We start from the raw sequence: 19,126 nt of genomic DNA on the forward strand, positions 1-19,126 counted from the left end.
ATTGTAGTATAATATACGTCCTATAAAAAGTATTATTTTGTAATTATTTATTATTATAATAAATACATAACAAGATACTTGTTGAGCATTGAGCATAGTTACGTACCAACTACTTATAAATAATAAGGAATTCAAACGTATAAATGTATAATAGTATATTATAATATTATGTTCATAATATAATTATCTGGTTAACTGGCTACTTATATATTTTTATTTCAAAATAACTTTGATCTACTTCAGTTAGTTAAAATGTTCTAAACATTCTCAAACTAATAACAAACAAAAATATGATTTACGTTTAGGAAACTTGTAAACATTACACAGCCGTATTCTAGTATAGGTGTGTGCAGTGTCACATATATATATATAAACAAAACATTCATAGATATCGAGTGTGGAGAAATACCCGACCTCGCTCTTCGCTTCTCCGCCGCATGTGCACCGCGTAGGTCTATACCGATCGGGGACCGGGGTAATATTGTGTTGGTCACGATTAGGTCAAATGTTAAGTATGGAGCTTCTTATCGAGTACATCACCCGCTTAGGGTCGGTCGGATAGATACTGCAGGTACCTCAAAAATTTCAAATTGATTTATTGTCACTTGCAGTATGACCACCAACAGCTGGTATGCTCGAGTAATTCAATCCACGGTTGAGAAAATAGTTAATGGTGATGAGCGAATAGAATATTGCCACTGAAAATACAAAATACCACCGTTTGGTCAATTGTTTCTTAGGTTTATACAACATCAATGCTCTCTGATTTACTGATATACTGAGGTACACGGTCAACACGAGATTATACCTAACATGACTAAAATATACACTCTTATTATTGCTATTATAGCTTAAGATATAAAAATAAACGTTATATTGTTATTTGTTATTATACAACATTACGTTTATGATTGTTGATGACTGATAAAAATAAAGTGAAGATGCGTTTAATAACTCCCACGTTTTTGGTCTAACGTTTCTCTTAGACGGTTTATGACGTTAGCCGATAGATAATGTATTATTTCAATCGAATAAAAGTGTTATGTAGTCTTACCTACATTAGTATTTTTGTAGAATAAAATCTTTTTATTTTAATCGTGTTTCTCAGACGTTTAGTTTTAGAACTTTAGCTGATATATAGTAGGTACATTACTACTATTTTTTTTATATATTGCTATATAGTATATAATATATAAAATTGTCACTAATTGCTTTATATTTTACGAACAAAAGTGAAACGCTGTTCTATTTGATTGTGTAATTTTCTGAACCATTATATTATAGTTATTAGTTTATATAATTATAATAATTCAACGACGATTGAGTTCTGGCGTCTAAAAGAATTTGATGTCTATAAAAAAATGAACGCATTGCACACCCAACTGGGCGCACACATGTCAACAGCTGTAGCATCACACCTGTCTCGTTTTTGAATTTAATTTTAATAATAGATTATTCATTCAAATATTCAATAATAATAATGATTATAATATGACTGGCGTATTAAGTATATTATTATTTATTTCATAACGATGTTTTCTTTATATGATATTTTTCTTCATGGGATACATTTCCTACTGTCAAGGTTTCATAAAATCAAGTGAACTGTATGCATATTGCATATGTATTAATTCTCAATCGTTAACATGGATCATAACGTCTAGATTTAGTATTTTTCATAGGGTTCTAGTTGATGTATTCCAAGACTTCGTCCGTGGACAGGTTGAGTCACGTTTTAAATTTAGATTTTTGCGAAATGGACGTATGCCAAACGGTGTAGTGCTTGGCCAAAATTACCAAACCGCACAAATAATCATGAATGAAATATAAGCCTATCCGGTAGGAGTCATGTTTATATCTTGAAATGTCAATTGAACAAGAAGCCCTATGTAGACATGTATAGTTGATAACAAATGGTTAAGAGTCGTTGTGCTGGAAGTGTCATGTTCTCGGCAAAATAAATGGCCTTGAGGGCTTGAGAAAAAGTGTTCATACAGAATATAAAGTACTAATAAGCGAATAAGTTATAAACAACATGATATTATTATTAAATTCCAAATGGAATACCTATAATAAAGATTTTAAGAATATGTGGTATAAATTGTTATACCTGTAGACACATAATATGAAAGTTTAAACTTTTTAATACCTCCTCTATAGTACGAATTTTAATATGTTTATAGATTTCAATTCAACTTTATAATTTGTAAAAAAAAAATGGGAACTAGAACTAAGAATTTATATCGAATGAACATAATATTCCATACATGGCGTTAGACATATTTTTGTAATTGGATGTGTGGGAAGTACACCTACAGTGGAGTATGTTTAATGTAGAGTTATTATAACAAAGATAAGATATAGCTCGATCCAAAGACAAAAAACCCACTTTAGAGTATAAATGGTTAAGATTGACCTTTAGGGGTATTAATTTGTATTGCACATTATAAATTATAATATTCTTTAATATAATATGTCTAATATATTATGTCTAATATATTTTTGAGTAAGTCAATAAGTTAAATGTGCACCTATTATCCGTAATTTTAAACTAGTGAATCACAGGTGGTTTGTGGATATTTGTACAAATTGTACCTGGGTAGGTACTAATTGTATATGAAATATTATTATACATTTTAATCGTTATAATAAATCATTATTGTTAGTAAATAGTCAATCGATGTTTTGTTAGCTATTGTAGTTATGTACGATAAAGTAAGTGATCGATTTAGCAAAATTGTGATGGGGTACGTAATGAATTCTGCGTAAGGCGTTCATTTGATTTATTATAATACGCTCGTGGCAAGACTATACAAAGATTGTAAATAATTTACCTTATAACAATAGTCAATAGTACTTATATAGTTATATCTACCAATGTGTTTGTGTATATAATAATATATACATAGCTGGTTTATAAATAAAACGTAGATAATCGACTCGCGCGATATTGCAATAAGCAATAAAATAATGCATTATCCGTTGTAAATCTCAATCCGGATAGTCGTCTATCGATTCGCGTGAACTTATAATATGCAAACGCGAAACCGGAGTGGCCGTCTATTTTTTCAGAATATAAATAATAATATACAATAATATATTGTATAATATTATATAGTCGGAGTTCAGGGCACTCGCCACTCGCGCTGCGGCTTGTCACGCACCGTCGTCCTCGTCGTAGTCGTCGTCGTCGTATTACCCGTTATACCTAGGTATCCGACGTCGCAGATCACAACCGTACCTATACCGGCTATAGATACCAACACGATATTTCATTATTATTATTATTATTTTTATTATTTATCATTATTGTTGTTATTATTATGCACGGATCGGTCGATGTTCGCGCAGCAGTCCCTGCAATCGTCGGCGTGCAACCGTGGTGTGCGGGCGGGGGGGGGGGGGGTAAAGTCAGCGAAGGCTGTAGCCGCAGCAGCAGCAGCCAACACACGGATAGACATAGATAGCTCGATAACGATCGCTGTACATGGCCCGTGGGAATGAAACGCTCACTTCTTCGGTAAATATGGAAATATTGTGCACCGCTGCCTTACACACGTTTTCGCGAGATGCCTAACGGATATAATTTTTCTCGATCGACTGCCGGCGATCTCTGTCACGTAAAACGTGTTTTACAAGCCATATATATATAATATTAATATAATATAATATCCTCATCTTCCTTTGCACGGCCGCGGCTGTCGCGCACGCGCGCCCGCTGCAGCACTCGCCCGTGCGTCGGTCGGTGGTTTTGTTTTTGTAATGACCTCTGTTCATATAATAATAGTATTATAATATTATCATAAGGATAAATATGTTTATATTGTACATTGTAGGTACTTACACATTATAATATCGTCGGCGTATGCGTTATTTGATATCCATTAAAATATGCATCATAATATTTTATATTAGGTGTATTATAAAATACTAAAATAGGTACCTAATGTGGAGATAATATGACCACAGTGGTGGATTAAAGAGTTTCTCACGCGGGGGGGGGGGGGTATAAGTTTTATTACGAATATGTATGTAATGTATATTATATGCAATATATTATTGAAAGTTATAGATTTTTTTTATAAAACGAAATTCAATTTCTTTGACGAACGTAGTTTCCCCACCGGGGGGGAAATTACCCCATAAACCTCATACCACATACCACCTACCCCTAGATCCGTCCCTGTATGACGTACGCATCAATGCATGTGGGATATTATTGTAGTATAATTTATAAAGATGTATTTTTTATCTGAACTGTCATAACAAGTCATTTCCTGCAGCATAATATATTACATAGGTATAGAATAATATAGATAGATATTTTATTATTATTACGATGACGTATGAGTTTGTGTGGTTTTCGACCACTAGACTAATCTATAGCATAATATATGTTGTTATTATACATATTTTATTGACTGATGGATGTATACATTTGAAGTTTACACAAATTCGACGTATAGGACATATATGTTATACACCTATAGGACATAGGTATGACGACGACGATTCGTATTCGTTATACATCGTTGTATTGAGGCTTAAACGCTCCACCATAATCCTAATAATTAAGTTTTACGAAGGTATATTTTGACACACTATCAAACCGTGGATAGGTTAGGTTCAAACGTTCAGTTGTGTAGAACGGTGGAAAATACTTATTATTTTGATTTCGATGTTTAATTAAAATAGTCAAGAAACGAATTATTATTAATTGTCTCGAACAATCGTATTTATTAAACATCTATTATTCCACCTATTTAAGCTATAAGTGTAATTATCCGTTTATGTTTTTAATTTGAACACATTCTCGATTCTCAAGAGTCAAGGTTATCGTATTACTATCTATTGCAATATCCTCACCCAAATGCATCGAATGCATATTATTACTCGATTGGAAATTATAAGTTTCCTGTCGTTTTCATTTCATTATCACATTTACTATTACATAATACCTATTTAGGTAATGTGTAAAACGCTATAATCATATCTGCAAGGCATTTTCAATGATAATTATTTTTCTTTTATATTTTTAATCAAAAGGCAAAATTTTTTCTTTGCGTCAGTGAATTAAAATTATTTTCAATAACAAATTTATTACAATTAATGCTTAAAATACTATCAATATTTGAGGTTTAATTTACATAGTTAATATACATTTTCTGAGTTTTCCATGAATATTACGTAATTTGTGATTATTTTCGAACACTTTGAAAACTAAATCACATTACTGCAACTTACAAGTGCTGAAGTGCGGAATGCAAATAATATAAAGATTATGAGGTACATAAATATATTCAATACGAGATTAAAATTTGTTCGATAAATATTTAAAAGCTTGTGACCGACGCATTTTGATGTGTTCGGTGATAAATGTGAACTCTCGCAAACCAGACTAAAATCGTGAGCATCGTGTAAATCGTATGCATGCGTGTCGTTTGCATACGTAGTTTTATTTGTTCATCTTTAAATAACTACCATTCACACCTTATACAGAGATACACATCTTACTATTATGCATGGACTTACAACAATACTACGTTATAATAATAAATATGTATAAATATTAAACGTGTATTTTATAATCTTAATTTATCGTTTTTTTTTTTACATTTTCAGGGTTCAAATGACAGACGCGTGTATATTATGACCACGAGAAGGGCATAGCAAATCGAGATGACTCTGCCGTCATCACGTCCCTTATCCACTTTACTGTTGACTGCATTGTGCTGCAGCATAGTGTTTGGCTTCAATGTGGACGTTAAAAATTGCATCAGACATCGGGGGCCCGAAGGGTCTATGTTCGGGTTCAGTGTAGCCCAACACAAAGAGCGCGGTCGGTCATGGTAAGTTATTATTTTCAAATTTAATTCGACTTCTAAATAAATGTGTAGATATGACACAGTCAACAGTACTCGATATTATTATAATATTTCAATATCCTAATCAAATCAATATGACCTATTGGGGGTACATTATTCGACGTGACTAAATCATATTATCTTCTCGAATTTAATAATATTCAAATGTTTTTATTCTATAATTGTATTGACATTTAAAATTAACAACTACACTCATACAATAGGACGTACATTTAGTATATAGGTGCTTCACATTCTATAGGGCATAAAGTGACATTTTGCTCGCGGTTTACTTATCCAAGACCTTTAATAGTCTCGACAACGTAAAAATAATAAATTCAATAAAATATTCAAATTGTTAACATTGTGCAGGATGAAATAATATATATTATAAGTTATTTTACCAACAAATTGTACGTGATTAAGTATATAAATCTATAAAATAATATAATATAGGCGACTCATAACGATAACACGTTATTATTTTTATATAAGGCTTCAGAGTAGGTACATCGTACATGTGCGCGTTCCTGCGATGCACTGGTCGAGTAAACAAATATAGGTATTATATATTATTATTATCGTGGTCCGAGGTCCGTTGAGTATATAAGTATATATTATATGCAATGACATTATACATGTTATATTATAGTAAAAGTACCATGGTTGTCATTTTGATATAAATATTACTGTAGATAGTGTGAACTAAAAATTTGATATACATATTAATAAATTATGTTGCTGTAAGCTATGTAGTATCCAATTAAAAAAATGAATTTGCCATTTACGGTGTTATTAATTATTGATTATTTATTTATTATGCGTAGGTATAACTGTTATATATTGTATATTATATTCTTATAAAAATTAAATTAAAAAACTGCGTTATGGATTATAACTCAAATAAAATGCATTTAATTAAACACGTTGATATTTTAAATTAATAATTTTTATTTAAATGTTAAACATAATATTATATTCATAACATATGTATAATTCGTTTTTATTAATTTTCCACGCTTTTCATATTATTAAACAGTAAGAATAAAGTTGTGCACTGACGATAGGGATGCCAATACGCATTTATACCACGAATGTGTGCGGGCATCGGAAAGTCCTCAAAAATATAAACAAAAACACCGTCCATATATTTTATTTATTAAATATTTTAAATTAACAAACAAATTAAAAAATGTAATTTAATTGGTTGAAATATGCCTGCAGGAATAGCGGTAACAGAGGTTGGTCCCCCCTTAAATTTGACCCTGCAAATTCGACCCTATTAATTTTGAACTGTGATGGTTCTGTTGTTTTTAGTTAGATAGAAATAATAGAATAAAAAAGTCATCACTGTCGCCTGGAATCCCCTCAGATATGTGCTATCGTCTATCATTAAGTCCAAACTATACGTATACGTCCGTAATTCCAACTAAGTGGCAAGCTCCATTAGTTCAGAAAACCGTTGTCATTTCAATTGACATTTGACACTATCGTATTATGTATATATAATAATAAATAATATATATATTGATACATTACGAATGACTTGCAATTATATAGACGCTTTTATTTTACTATTATATTATATTGTTCATTATTATGATACCCACGACACTCGTCCGTATGGAGTTTATGTAACATATAATGGCGGTTTTTATTCATTTTATTTTATAATATCATTGTTCAATTGTAAAGAAGCCGTTTTCAACTGTACCACTTAAATAATATTATGGATACGACTCGGAACATCTCGCCGACGTCTTTTGTTTCCGTTCTAACGTCGCCAGATGAATATTTATTATAATTGAACACACTGGACTCATGTCAATGGGCTATATTATAATGTATTTTATCATTTATGCATATTATTGTAAAGAGGGAGTATATAATACACGCGTTGATTTCATATACCTATACATTCATATTTACGATTGAATATTGTATTTCATTAAATAAATACATGAATACGATTTACCTATGCCTAAAATACTTATTGATAGATATTTATATACATCAATTGTAAAATCGTTAGATTCAAAATATTTTCAGTGTTAATAAATACCTAATGATAGTATGATACTATTCGATTCTCAAATAAAACAAAAACTAAATACTTTTACAGCTTTCCATTTATAATATTCACGAGTTAAAGTATTACTATAGAATATAATATATACATTAAAATACTAGTCTTAAGCCAAAAAAAATACTCTGATATAAAGTTAGCCCTTATATTATGTACTATTGGGGTGATAGCCATGGATAAAATGTACTTAAAGACAAATATAAATGTAAGCGGAAATGATAGTCTTTTTTAAGATCATTTAAATCGTATACGATAATATTTCATCAAAATGATTTTACGACTAAAATAATGAATGATAGAAGTATAGCTTAATTATTTCTGATATCAAAAATAGTTTTATAATTTTATATACTTTTATAGGTAATTTAGTTTTATAATCAATCAACATTTTTTATTATATCTACTATAACCTACATCTATATAGACTATAGTAATAGCTGCAGATAATGTAAAATATATTTAAATTCGTAGTTCTCGGAACGTTTTTATTTAGTCATAATAAGGGTTTTTATACCTATTATAGTTTATAGTTTTTAACTCCATAAATATACCTACTATCATGATGTTGCATAACTTGAATATGTAAACTGCATGTAAATTACTATTTATTCATATAAACCAAACCCTTAAACGCATTACTTCCGTTTTAACATTATTACCTATTATTATTATTATTATTATTCATTATTGTTTTTACTATTAACAAACAGCCCTATGGTATTTATAGTGTCAACTAAACATAATGTACCAACGAGGAACACTTAAATAATATTTTTCAACTTTTATTTGTTTAAAATTTAAATATTTTTTCTTAACTATAAATAATAATCTTGTCAGGATGGACGTTGACTTCGATACACAAAATACATACTACTATACTACGCGCTTAGGTTCTTACGCGCAACACAATATTGTTTTTGACCTATAAAGAAAATATTACTAGTATTTAGTACAGTAATAGATAGTTTGTGTTTATTTTCAATGAAGTTTTCTGAACATAACACGTGGTGCTAAATTATATAGCAACGTTATTTCTATAATATAGATTGACATATGTAACAGATGTCAGTTATCATTAAATATTCAATAAAAATATTGATTTACTTCAATGTATTACCTGATAAATGTATAAATATCAGTATAGTCAATTAGTATTATACTAAATAAAATCTAATTTTATGAATTAATTTCCTTTTTTTTATCATTAAACGATGTTTTTTAAAATATTAATATTTATTTTATTTAATGATAATATTTATCAAACGAATGCAATAATTAAATATATTTTAAATACTATACATTATACAATATACAATATAATATATACTGAGTGATTTTTTTATCATAGAACACTCATTATTTCAAAAAGTATAAATTTTTTTGAAAATATTTTTTTACATAGTTTCATGTCGCTTATAAAACAACGTTTTTCTTAAAAAATTATATTTTTAAATATATTTTATTCGTATAATTTTTTAAGTTTTTTTACTTTTTTGAATGACAACATAGGGTTTTAATTTTATATTCCAAAGTAGAATATAATTCTTAGTATTATGATACATGAAAATCAAATTTGGGGCGAGTAGTTTAGGAGTTATAAATATTCAAAGATTAGGTGAGCGGAGTGGAGTGGTACGGGGTTACCCCGCGAAATGTTTGTCCACTTCTCCGCTCATCTATAAACTTTGAATATTTATAACTCATAATCAGGAAGTGCGATCACTGGATGGTTTCTTCCCTCACCCCATTCATGTTTTGTTTTAATATAATTTAGCACATATTCTCATTATGCCTATGAGTAGTATAGATTGTATATTCTCTAATAATAATAAAAAAAAAATATGTTATTATTTTAAAAATGTTTAACTATCTAGCTGCGATGTAATCATATATACCAATATTTATTTTGTAAACATTTAATTTTATATGCATACCTAATGCATTAATATATAGTAGCGCCATAATACCATATAGGTACTTATAACTTATGCAAGTAAGTTATAAACACTAACCACAACTTCTAGAAACCAACAGGTAGGTACCAACTTTAAAGGTGCAGGTTGCCAGGGTACTGAGTCAAACGTTTAATTTTAGCATTATACTGAATATGTTTTTATCCTTGACATAGACTCGCCGGAATTAATGATATATTTAACTAAAAGTTATTTCATATTTTCTAAACTAATAGAAGTCAGATGTTTGTAGCCACCTCGTGAAACCACCCATTCTTTTATTTTGTTTATATATGCCTCTTCGAATCATTAGTCAGTAAAATTCCTCAGACAGATGCTGGTCCATATTATATTATTCTCATCCATCACCGTCTCTGATTGAAATATATAAACTGAAAGATCCCATTAGCGTGTAGGGAGGGGTAGAAAATAGTAGCGATTCCGTTTCAATAGGTCGCTGATGAGGATGAGGTAGTGGTTGTTGCCCCGTGGATCAATTATTTGTTATGATGCTTGTATATTTATGGCGTACCTACTACTATACCGGTACGCATTATGCGCTTATTTTATTGTCGTTAATACCACAGAATATTATTCTCTGTTAATACGACGTAAGTACCCAGATAGGTACTTGAAACAGACTATGTTATTATAATATTAAGTTTGATTTAAATAAATTAATGGACTAGGGGAAAATATCTTAAACAATTTTCAACTACGCTCGTGCTCTACACAATAGGAACTACATATTAACAACATATGGTGCTCGGAATTTAACTCGTAAACGAATGCAAATCAATAGTGTTTTACTATAAATAAATCTATACGCATTTTTTGCAGCAAGCAGTTGAAACAATAAACTGTCACATGCAAATGGATATCTGTCGGAGAACTTCCAGTTTAGTTGAAGCACTTGTATAAATTAAAATATAAAAAATAAACATTGGGTATAGTATACATATTACATTTTATAATTGTATACACTGTAATATGTATACACTGCTTATAGGCTCATACAATATGTAGTTAGTATTGTTGGTATAGTGGTATAATATTTATTTTATTGATTACCTACTATATTGGTGCTATAAACTGCATTTCATAGAGTAAATATTTAGACTAAGTATTTAAATATTTTAGACATCTAGAGAGATGACTACAAAGAAATTGAACTATTATTAATTTCAAACTCTGTAATTAAATTATAGAAAATTAAGGTTTTCATGGAATTAGACTATTAGAGTTAATATTGTTCTATATAGACAGGGCCGCATTTGGGGGGGGGGGGGAGGGGGCGCCAAAATGTTGTGGCCAGAAATATGTTTACTTATCAATTATTAAAATTATATAATTTTAATTATTTTAATAACAGTATTATATATAATATATAGTATATTAGTATTATGCTGTTTGACATTTTTTTAATTAATATTAATTTACATAGTTTTATATAATTTTGTTTTATTTATTCGTGAAATACCTACAACCTAGTTAAATATGTTAAAAAAAAAAAAACAATTTATATGATGAATTATAAGCAAGGTTTAGGTGACATAAATTCAAATGTATCTTTGCGGAGAGAGGATCAAGAAATTGCTAAACAATATTTTTAAAAAAAGCACACATTGTTAAACAAATATTCTTTTCTGTGCTCAAAATCTAAAAGATTAATGAGGATCTATCTCCCATATTTTCCATGGGTAGACCCCTTTGGTTTATGGTTAGGACTCCTAACCGGGGCGCAAAATGTCTAAATGCAGCACTGTATAGATATGACCTAAAAAAATAATTCCTATTGGAAAATTTGTCAATTCGTATACCTATTTGATCTCCACCCAAATTATCGTTTTTAGCGCATGGCTGTAGAAAAAACAAAAAAAACCCATATGTAACGCTCTGTGTATTATGTTAGGATTATTTAAGGATACAGCTGACGATGAATACAAACTGCACGAATAGACTAGAAAAACATTTCTATAATTTATTGTTATTATTAGAGTGAAAAAAAAATGTTTGGCTAACATTCGAATATTTCTGTTGGTTGTTATTAAAAATATATAACTAAACATCTAATTTTTTTGATTGATTTCAATACACATTGAAGTGAACAAAATATATGTTTTTATGTATAACAAAATGCATATTATATTATTCCTATAATTAAACACATTTTAAATATTTAAGTTTTCAAAATGACTCTTTCGTTTTTAATGTATGAGGTAATGATTATTTTTTATGACAATGCTTTCTTTAAATGGTAATCTAATGCAAGAATTTTTACCTAATTCCATTCTACCATTTTAAACCTTAAGGAGAAAAAGGACGGATATTGTTATTACCATGCACGTGTTGTTCACGTTGAGTTATTCAGGCAAAATGTAGGGCCGACCCTTTGTTAATAACAAGAAAAAAACGAGCCATAATATATTACATACTACATAGTATGTTATAATTGAAAACATGTTTGGATATTTTTCTTGTATAGTCGAGTAGGTAAAATGATAAAATATTGATGATAAATATATATTTTGAAAACGTACTACCTATGTATATTATATAACGTTGAGTAAGTATCTTGCGACATTTTATTTTCATTAGAAAAAGCCGCTTGGTAATTGGTATAATATTATTCTACTCAAGATTTCTAAAATATAATTTATACTAGCATTGACTTCACTTATGAATAGACATTAATAGTCATTGCAGTATGTACCTATAACATAATGTTAAAATAAAACTTCAATAATTAATCGGCTTCAACGTTTTTATCACAACCGAATAATAATAATATAATTATATGTACTATATGTCTGTACACGTATATCTCATTAGAACGGTTAGCGATGAAAAGTTGTATTATATATATATATATATTAAATATATTATATACACCTACCAATATTATTATACTCCACTGCCATCGGACCAGATGATCCTTCCGGCCGCGCTTGCATATATTATTTAAACGCACACAACCAACCCACGGGAAAACACCTACACGAGTTCGCGTACACACACGAAAAAATGGCTATACCTTCTCTCAACAGAAGTTTCGAAGGAAAAAAATGACATCTTGGTGTATGTATATTAAATATTATATTACCATCTGGCGCATATGGTACTATAAATACGCAGTATATATTGAGCATTTTCATCATAAAAATGCCCCGACAGCCTTGACATTTCGAGTTGACCTAAATATACGTTTTAAGCGAGCTCAGCTTGAAATGTCATCAATTTCTTTAATAAAGACCAATTAGGGCCAGAGTAGTTATTCGCTAATTACTAAATGGATTGAACATGATTTCGGAAATTTTAGTTAGCACACCCATTATGTTAACGTTTTCTGTAGATATATTATATTATATACAGTGAAAGAGAGGGAGAGAGAGAGAGAGAGAGAGAGAGCTACATACTATATTATATCTGAACGTACCTATAATGCCAAATGCCAAAATTATATAATGATGTATTTCTGAAATTACAGTCTAAAATTTATTGGCTTAAGACAATCTAAATAAAAATAATTAAAACCTTTTTTAATATTATACTTATTTAACAATTGGATATACTTAAATATACAACGTCAATAAGGTTTAAGACGTTTGTAGTTAAATGTGCAATAATTGTATACAAAATTAACGGTTAAAAATGGTTAAATACGGTAGGTACGTAATAATAATGATTATTAATGAACACCGATTAAGTGCAACCATAATAGTATTAGTGTAGCCGTGAGTAGGTAAAATTATAAACTATATAATAAAAACGATCAAATATTGACTCTTGTACGCATTTATAATGTAAATATTGTATTAATTGAATATAGAGCTGATAAACTAACAATTTTTTTGTAACAATTAACTATATTCGAAATACATTTTATATTGTATGAATAAAAAATGCAAGAGTTATTATCACGTTACTATGATCTTATCACACTATATATTTTATTGTACACATAATAAAACTATAATTATAATAATACACATAATAATACTTTATGTCCAATGTTCATGATACAATATATTTTTGTATTTTACGAACGACTGTTGAATTTTTGATAATCGATTTTAATTAGTACCTATACTGTACTTTACAGTTAACCGTTTGTATTTTACATAAATCTTATATAATATTATATATTGTAATATACGATATGATAGAACAATGACTATACATCTAAACAATTAGTCGGATTTCACTCCGCAGCACAGACGCACAGTAATTAGTTGTATATTTTTCATGAAAAAATAACGCACGAATTATTATAACGTCGTTCACGATTATGCAGACTTCGAAATCGAATTTTCACATTGTACGATTATAATATGTTCCGCCAAAACAAAACATTACGCTTTTACGTTATTTTTTGTATCATTACTGATGTTGTCAAATTATTTAGGACTTTGCACAGTTTTAGGCCTTCTGGCATACTGCATTACTGGTGTTCGTGCAGTAAAATATATTTTATCGTTTCTAAAATACCCATGTGTGTCTCACAAAATCTGTTAGGGGATGAGCCTCGGAACTCGGCAGTATATTATAATACATGTATACTAGACTCACTCACACATGCACACATACAAAGAACATTCACACACACACATCCAAAGAACATTCATACACACACATACATATATAGCAGATACGTACATATATATAAGAAAATCGTCCTTAGGGTCGACCGAACGGGGTTTACTCGGAACCTCGGGAAACACGACACACACACACACACACACACACACACACACACATTTATATATATTATATTATATTATTATAATGGTTATATGTTGGTGACGGTCTCCGAACCGTGTATACATATATATACTCACATAAACCATATGGGCAAATATATATAATAAGATGGGAGCGCCGTAAAATCAGAGGCCCACGCAGACGCCGTAAGCCGCTTTCCGTCCGAAACCCACACGTTTTGCACACGCGATATTATGTATACATATACGAGCATATTTCGTGCGAAACTCAAACACATTATATTTTCATTAAAATAATTGTTAAGTTTACCATATCCAAAAAACCTCCCAACTCCTGTGGGGATGGATATCGTCGTTGCCGGTGTTGAACAAATGTATGGCAATTTTATTTTTCTCTTACTATTACTGCGTAGTGCGTATACGCGGTAAATCGTATATCGCGTTGTATTTCGTGGACAAAGGTCGCACACAGCTGGGAGTCGTTAAGGCGGTGGCGGCGGAAATGTTTAACGCAGTGGTCATACATATTTTGGGAGAAAAAAAGAATACGAGACGTTAATAATAAATAATAATTATACCGTTTTTTAATAGTCTGTAAAAACGATAAAATATGGCCAAACGACATAATATAAGTTTGTCGTCGGTGTGACGTATTTTATTCGTTACAAATAATATTATTACTGTACGGATTTGTAAAATGTATTTGAATTATTGAGGTCTTCCGACACTATAACAACAATACATTAATATTTAGTTTTAAGAGTTCAAAGTTAGCATGCGGTTTTTATTATGGCTACACTATAACCACTCTGTAATCGACGGGTGATGAAATTATATATTCAAATTATATTTATATTTTGACTAAACGTCTGCACTGCATATTATTTTAGTTCTAGAACAATAACATAGGTATGACAGATCAAATTATTATAAAAATATTATGCCATGGCGGCTGCATAGTGCTCACGGACATGGTATATCATAATATAATATATTATATTACATAAAATAAGAAAATGGCAATTATTCAAGGGTTGTATTTTTATTGTTGTATTAATATAGGATTTAGGACGGGAAAAATGCATATCGTTTTCTCACTATTGATTCGCAAATTCATATAATATATTACAAAGAATAAACTGGTTCCAATACAGTTATACCCTCCTCCATTATATCTTTTCATTGTGATACGATTGTGATCGGAAATTATATTCCATCTACAATTAACGCCTGGATGTATTACGTGGGCGAGACGGGATGACCCTGACCCCGGGGTATTGGGTTTTTTTTTCAAATCACTTATATAGTCTTGATATTCAATTAATAGGTGTAAATATCAGTGTATGTAATTATAATTTTTTTTATCCATATGGGCATGAGTATTGAGTGAAACTCATCAAAATTATTGGTTTATAAATCATGTTTAAAATTTTAATAACTAGATTGTTGTATGCATATGTTTTTAAGCCCCATTGTTAAAACGTTTAGGGTTAATCAATATATTACAATCGTTTTACCTAATAAAGCATTTTACTTTCATATCTATGAAAATTATACAAACTGATTACTGAACGTATTAAATATGCTTAGAAATACACACAAAATAAATGTATTCGGGTATATTTTCTTCTAAATATTTTATCGTAAGTACATTAGAAAATGTCAATATACATTAAAAATTGTAAATTATATATTTATATGTTAATATTTTAATATAAGTATTACAAATGTTCAATAAATTATTTATACACACATACGTATTATTAAATGTGTTCTAATTTATTTTTTACCATTAAATTGTGTGTAATAGTTAGCTACATATCTGCTAAAAACAATTTATTTCAATAAAAATGAATAATATTGTGATTTTGTGATTTTATTGTTACAACTTATGGGCATAGTTACACGTATGGAACGATTTTCTTTGATATAAACTATAAAATAAATATTAGAATAATATTAGGTATATTAATATATTATTAAGTTTTCAGTTTTTTTTATACCTAAAGACAGTGCCGCATTTAGACATTTTGCGCCCGGGTGCAAAAAAAAAAAAATTGGCGACCCCTAAGCTCGGGTGAAAAAAAATAGCTTCCCCCTAAGGGGCCTACCCACGGAAAATATGGGAGATAGATCCTCATTATCCTTTTGAATTTTGAGCACAGAAAAGAATATTTGTTTAACAATGTGTACTTTTTTAAAAAAATATTGTTTAGTAATTGCTTGATCCTCTCTCCGCAAAGATATATTTGAATTTATGTCACCTAAACCATGCTTATAATTCATCATAAAAATTGTTTTTTTAACATATTTAAGTAGGTTGCAGGCATTTCATGAATAAATAAAATAAAATTATATAAAACTATGTAAATTAATATTAATTAAAAAAATTTCAAACAGCATAATACTAATATACCTACTATACATAATATGTATTATATTATAATACTGTTATTCACAAGTAAACATATTTCTGGCCACAAAATTTTGGTGCCCCTAAAATACTGGCGCCCGGGGCAGTTGTATCCAGCCCCCCCCCTTAATCGGCCCTGCCTTAAGAGTAAAAAAATGTTTTTTTTTCTTAATAATTGTTTTAGAAAAATAATAATTGTAGGTAACTGGTTGTATAATTGTCAGTCGTATTAATCTTACAATGTTCATTCAAATATAGACACCCTTATAATATTCAAAATCACCTAATTTAATACAGTTGTATGTGACCACCCAGAAGTCTTACACTTAAACTTCAAAGATAGATAATTTATATTTACATTTCAATTAGAATGAACAATTATATATCTTACGACTAATCATACGAGTAGCCTAGCATAGGTATGGTTAAGTTGATTAGGTTTGATTAAATGAGGTTAAGTTTCTAGCATGATATAGAATGTATAATATATATTTTTTTTATGTAACGGATTGAGGTGATTGTTAAAATTGTTTACAATTTGAATTTTTTAAATTGATGAGCTTTCAAATTAAATATTTCTACAACCAAAATTATTGAGACATTTTATAGGTAGACTTAATATTTTAGAATCTTTTGTTGTGTTGTTTTAGCTTTTAAACAATCTGTTGTGTTAAAATGATAGTTTATTAGGTCGGGGACGCGTCAAGTGAATATTTACCAAGAAATATGTGGTTGATTAATTTTTTAAAAGAAGAAAAGAAAACATTCAGTTTTTCTATTTATGGACATCTTATACACATGGGTACACATTATTAAAGGTTACTTGGTCAATTATTAGGTATATATATATAATATGTATATACCTATATTACGTACATGGTACATCCTATAAATCGCCATAAAGTTTGCATAAGTTTTCATAAAGACTAACCTCGATAAAAATCCAACAGCTGTTGTTGTTGACGTTTACTCAATGACAAAAATGAAAATCATTATTTAAATTATTACATTGATAGATTGAATAAAATCGTGATAAATAGATAGATATTCAACGTCGGCGCAAACGGTGATTTTATTTTGCAGTCTCTATAACATCAATAGCTAGGTCTGGCTAGGACATTTAATGAAAAATATATCGACGGTAGATACATTATGTAATTATAAACTGTAATATTATTATAAAATATTTTCTTTCTTTTATAAAGATAGGGAAATTAAGCAAATCATTGAAAATTATTTTCTCATCATCTCTAAGGTTGGATAATATAAAATTAACTGACGTAATATATTGCTTATCTTAAATTGCAATTAAAACAGTTTTGATTTTTGTTCATAAACATAATATTATAGTTGATTATTATATTTTTGTTTGAATTAATATTTGGTATCTATATGTATACAAATTATTTGTACGACAATATAAATTGTAGCTTTAATATATATATTTTTTAGTAAAATTGGTACATAAATATTGTAAAATGTCTGGCATTTATAGTGTATACAAATATACAACATAATGTTTGTTGATTTAAAATTCAGATGTATTACTGATGTACCCGTAGTGCAGTCGTACCGACTGCAGTTAGGAGACGAACACAATGATAATATTATATTTTGCTATTTATGCGAATTAACCTTACATAATATGTGTAAAGTAATTCATAGAATTTGATCGTTATTCTAAATTTGCAACAACAAGTATTTCTTCGAAATATTGTAGAAAGTTTTAGTTGTTCATTCATGTTTGGCTTATGTAAGTGGGTGTCTGGCGAAGGTCGGACGGGGGCCACATGGAGCACTCCATATAAGGTTAAGGTGTAGGTAAAATAGGCCTCGCCCTTCACTTTACTTATTAGCTCATTTTTGTAATTTTGTTGCTGACACTGCCGGGTTATTGCAGTAAATTGATAAATATGCAGCGTACGGTGTATGACTGTATCGATTGAGGTTAGCGTGTTTTTGTTCATTAAACATCAATTACTAGGTAATTATGTGTTAATGTGGCCTAACCTTATGAAGGTATTTTGCCAAACTTCATTCAGATCTACCAAACAAAGTCCATTTAAAGACCAAAATACTATGGATCTTTA

The 19,126-nt window shown here is 29.4% G+C and overlaps 1 protein-coding gene across 1 annotated transcript in view; it reads left to right on the top strand.

The window, feature by feature from the left end:
* LOC103308879 (integrin alpha-V) overlaps window positions 1-19,126 on the top strand; it is a 55,976-nt gene that overhangs the window by 3,517 nt on the left and 33,333 nt on the right. Inside the window, exon 2 of the mRNA XM_029491629.1 lies at window positions 5,623-5,849. Coding sequence (XP_029347489.1) covers window positions 5,680-5,849 — 170 coding nt within the window. The 5' untranslated portion in view covers window positions 5,623-5,679. The remainder of the gene's footprint in view (window positions 1-5,622; window positions 5,850-19,126) is intronic.

This window comes from Acyrthosiphon pisum, chromosome A3 (assembly GCF_005508785.2).
Source record: "Acyrthosiphon pisum isolate AL4f chromosome A3, pea_aphid_22Mar2018_4r6ur, whole genome shotgun sequence".
NCBI lineage: Eukaryota > Metazoa > Arthropoda > Insecta > Hemiptera > Aphididae > Acyrthosiphon > Acyrthosiphon pisum.